The 5,000-nt window shown below is 42.5% G+C and overlaps 1 protein-coding gene across 1 annotated transcript in view; it reads right to left on the reverse strand.

The window, feature by feature from the left end:
• LOC125045973 overlaps positions 1-5,000 on the reverse strand; it is a 37,424-nt gene that overhangs the window by 6,810 nt on the left and 25,614 nt on the right. Inside the window, exons 7-13 of the mRNA XM_047643564.1 lie at positions 4,403-4,563; positions 3,754-3,817; positions 3,166-3,198; positions 1,930-1,962; positions 1,569-1,601; positions 520-548; positions 293-322 (exon numbers count right to left, since the gene is read on the reverse strand). Coding sequence (XP_047499520.1) covers positions 293-322; positions 520-548; positions 1,569-1,601; positions 1,930-1,962; positions 3,166-3,198; positions 3,754-3,817; positions 4,403-4,563 — 383 coding nt within the window. The remainder of the gene's footprint in view (positions 1-292; positions 323-519; positions 549-1,568; positions 1,602-1,929; positions 1,963-3,165; positions 3,199-3,753; positions 3,818-4,402; positions 4,564-5,000) is intronic.

The following is a 5,000-nucleotide window of genomic DNA, read 5'->3' on the forward strand; positions in this document are numbered from 1 at the left end:
AAAACTGTCAAGAATTAACGCCATACGAATGTAAACAAATGCCTACTTTTTCAAAGACGTCTAAACAAATAAGAAGATGAGATATAGTGTGATATATTTTAGTTATAATGCATAATGAGAGGGAAAAACATTCAGATTAAGCAAAGAACCCTCAGCAAAGATTTACAAGGATTATATGGGAATCATATATATCTACCTAACTCATAAAGGGTCTAGAATCAATAGTTATGTATCGAGAACAGCTTTTCAGAAGTGCATTACCTGATTATTGAGAGACCGAACATAGGCCTACTGGATATATTGAGACCGTTACATAGCCTACCTGAAATATTGAAGACCGAAACATGGCCTACCTGATATAATTGAGACCGATACAAAGGCCTACCTGACATTTTGAGAGACCGAAACAATAGGCCTACCTGAATAATTGAGAGACCGAAAAATAGGCCTACCTGATATAGTGAGAGACCGAAACATATGCCTACCTGACATAATGAAGAGACCGAAACATATGCCTACCTGATATATTAAGAGACCGAAACATAGGCCTACATGACATAATGAGAGACCGAAAAATAGGCCTACCTGATATATTGAGAGACCGAAACATAGGCCTACCTGATATATTGAGAGACCGAAACATAGGCCTACCTGACATATTGAGAGACCGAAACATAGGCCTACCTGATATATTGAGAGACCGAAACATAGGCCTACCTGATATATTGAGAGACCGAAACATAGGCCTACCTGATATATTGAGAGACCGAAACATAGGCCTACCTGATATATTGAGAGACCGAAACATAGGCCTACCTGATATATTGAGAGACCGAAACATAGGCCTACCTGATATATTGAGAGACCGAAACATAGGCCTACCTGATATATTGAGAGACCGAAACATAGGCCTACCTGATATATTGAGAGACCGAAACATAGGCCTACCTGATATATTGAGAGACCGAAACATAGGCCTACCTGATATATTGAGAGACCGAAACATAGGCCTACCTGACATATTGAGAGACCGAAACATAGGCCTACCTGATATATTGAGAGACCGAAACATAGGCCTACCTGATATATTGAGACCGAAACATAGGCCTACCTGACATATTGAGAGACCGAAACATAGGCCTCTGAATATTGAGAGACCGAAACATAGGCCTACCTGATATATTGAGAGACCGAAACATAAGCCTACCTGATATATTGAGAGACCGCAACATAGGCCTACCTGATATATTGAGAGACCGCAACATAGGCCTACCTGATATATTGAGAGACCGAAACATAGGCCTACCTGATATATTGAGAGACCGAAACATAGGCCTACCTGATATATTGAGAGACCGAAACATGGGCCTACCTGATATATTGAGAGACCGAAACATAGGCCTACCTGATATATTGAGAGACCGAAACATAGGCCTACCTGATATATTGAGAGACCGAAACATAGGCCTACCTGATATATTGAGAGACCGAAACATAGGCCTACCTGATATATTGAGACCGAAACATAGGCCTACCTGACATATTGAGAGACCGAAACATAGGCCTACCTGACATATTAAGAGGCCGAAACATAGGCCTACCTGATATATTGAGAGACCGAAACATAGGCCTACCTGATATATTGAGAGACCGAAACATAAGCCTACCTGATATATTGAGAGACCGAAACATAGGCCTACCTGACATATTGAGAGACCGAAACATAGGCCTACCTGATAAATTGAGAGACCGAAACATAGGCCTACCTGACATATTGAGAGACCGAAACATGGGCCTACCTGATATATTGAGAGACCGAAATATAGGCCTACCTGATATATTGAGACCGAAACATAGGCCTACCTGACATTTTGAGAGACCGAAACATAGGCCTACCTGATATATTGAGAGACCGAAACATAGGCCTACCTGATATATCGAGAGACCGCAACATAGGCATACCTGATATATTGAGACCGATACATAGGCCTACCTGATATAATGAGAGACCGAAACGTAGGCCTACCTGACATAATGAGAGACCGAAATGTAGGCCTACCTGACATAATGAGAACGAAACATAGGCCTACCTGACATAATGAGACCAAAACGTAGGCCTACCTGACATAATGAGAGACCGAAAAATAGGCCTACCTGATATATTGAGAGACCGAAACATAGGCCTACCTGATATATTGAGAGACCGAAACATAGGCCTACCTGATATATTGAGACCGAAACATAGGCCTACCTGATATATTGAGAGACCGAAACATAGGCCTACCTGATATATTGAGAGACCGAAACATAGGCCTACCTGACATAATGAGAGACCGAAAAATAGGCCTACCTGATATATTGAGACCGATACATAGGCCTACCTGACATAATGAGAGACCGAAAAATAGGCCTACCTGATATATTGAGACCGATACATAGGCCTACAGGACATAATGAGAGACCGAAACGTAGGCCTACCTGACATAATGAGAGACCGAAACATAGGCCTATCTGACATAATGAGAGACCGAAACGTAGGCCTTCCTGACATAATGAGAGACCGAAACATAGGCCTACCTGATATATCGAGAGACCGAAACATAGGCCTACCTGACATATTGAGAGACCGAAACATAGGCCTACCTGATATATTGAGAGACTGAAACATTGGCCTACCTGACATGTTGAGAGACCGAAACATAGGCCTACCTGATATATTGAGAGACCTAAACATAGGCCTACCTGACATATTGAGAGACCGAAACATAGGCCTACCTGATATATTGAGAGACCGAAACATAGGCCTACCTGATATATTGAGAGACCACAACATAGGCCTACCTGATATATTGAGACTGAAACATAGGCCTACCTGAAATATTGAGAGACCGAAACGTAGGCCTACCTGACATAATGAGAGACCGAAAAAGAGGCCTACCTGATATATTGAGACCGATACATAGGCCTACCTGATATAATGAGAGACCGAAACGTAGGCCTACCTGACATAATCAGAGACCGAAACGTAGGCCTACCTGACATAATGAGACCGAAACATAGGCCTACCTGACATAATGGGAGACCGAAACGTAGGCCTACCTGACATAATGAGAGACCGAAAAATAGGCCTACCTGATATATTGAGAGACCGAAACATAGGCCTACCTGATATATTGAGAGACCGAAATATAGGCTTACCTGATATATTGAGACCGAAACATAGGCCTACCTGACATATTGAGAGACCGAAACATAGGCCTACCTGACATATTGAGAGTCCGAAACATAGGCCTAACTGATATATTGAGAGACCGAAACATAGGCCTACCTGATATATTGAGACCGAAACATAGGCCTACCTGACATATTGAGAGACCGAAACATAGGCCTACCTGATATATTTAGAGGCCGAAACATAGGCCTACCTGATATATTGAGAGACCGAAACATAGGCCTACCTGATATAGTGAGAGACCGAAACATAAGCCTACCTGATATATTGAGAGACCAAAACATAGGCCTATCTGACATATTGAGAGACCGAAACATAGGCCTACCTGATATATTGAGAGACCGAAACATAGGCCTACCTGACATATTGAGAGACCGAAACATGGGCCTACCTGATATATTGAGAGACCGAAATATAGGCCTACCTGATATATTGAGACCGAAACATAGGCCTACCTGACATTTTGAGAGACCGAAACATAGGCCTACCTGATATATTGAGAGACCGAAACATAGGCCTACCTGATATATCGAGAGACCGCAACATAGGCATACCTGATATATTGAGACCGATACATAGGCCTACCTGATATAATGAGAGACCGAAACGTAGGCCTACCTGACATAATGAGAGACCGAAACGTAGGCCTACCTGACATAATGAGAAACCGAAACATAGGCCTATCTGACATAATGAAAGACCGAAACGTAGGCCTTCCTGACATAATGAGAGACCGAAACATAGGCCTACCTGATATATCGAGAGACCGAAACATAGGCCTACCTGACATATTGAGAGACCGAAACATAGGCCTACCTGATATATTGAGAGACCGAAACATAGGCCTACCTGACATATTGAGAGACCGAAACATAGGCCTACCTGATATATTGAGAGACCGAAACATAGGCCTACCTGATATATTGAGACCGATACATAGGCCTACCTGATAGTATTGAGAGACCGAAAACATAGGCTCTTACATGATATATTGAGAGACCGAAACATAGGCCTACCTGATATATTGAGAGACCGAAACATAGGCCCTGATAATTGAGACCGATGCCTACCAGTTAATTGAGAGACCGAAAAATAGGCCTACCTGAGATATTGAGAGAGACCGTTACATAGGCCTACCTGATATATTGAGTGACCGAAACATAGGCCTACCTGATATACTGAGAGACCGAATACATAGGCCGACCTGATTATATTGAGAGACCGTACATAGGCAACTGAATAGTGAAAGACCGACATAGGCCTACCTGATATATTGAGAGACCGAATACATAGGCCTACTGATATTATTGAGAGACCGAACAGAGGCCTTCCTGTATATTGAGAGACCGAAACATAGGCCTACCTGATATATTGAGACCGATACATAGGCCTACCTGATATAATTGAGAGACCGAAACATAGGCCTACCTGATATATTGAGAGACCGAAACATAGGCCTACCTGATATATTGAGTGACCGAAACATAGGCCTACCTGATATATTGAGAGACCGAAACATAGGCCTACCTGATATATTGAGACCGATACATAGGCCTACCTGATATATTGAGAGACCGAAACATAGGCCTACCTGATATATTGAGTCAGATTCATAGGCCTACCTGATATATTGAGAGACCGAAACATAGGCCTACCTGATATAGAGACCGAAACACAGGCCTACCTGATATATTGAGACCGATACATAGGCCTACCTGATATATTGAGAGACCGAAACATAGGCCTACCTGATATATTGAGAGACCGA

This window comes from Penaeus chinensis, chromosome 38 (assembly GCF_019202785.1).
Source record: "Penaeus chinensis breed Huanghai No. 1 chromosome 38, ASM1920278v2, whole genome shotgun sequence".
Classification (NCBI taxonomy): Eukaryota; Metazoa; Arthropoda; class Malacostraca; order Decapoda; family Penaeidae; genus Penaeus; species Penaeus chinensis.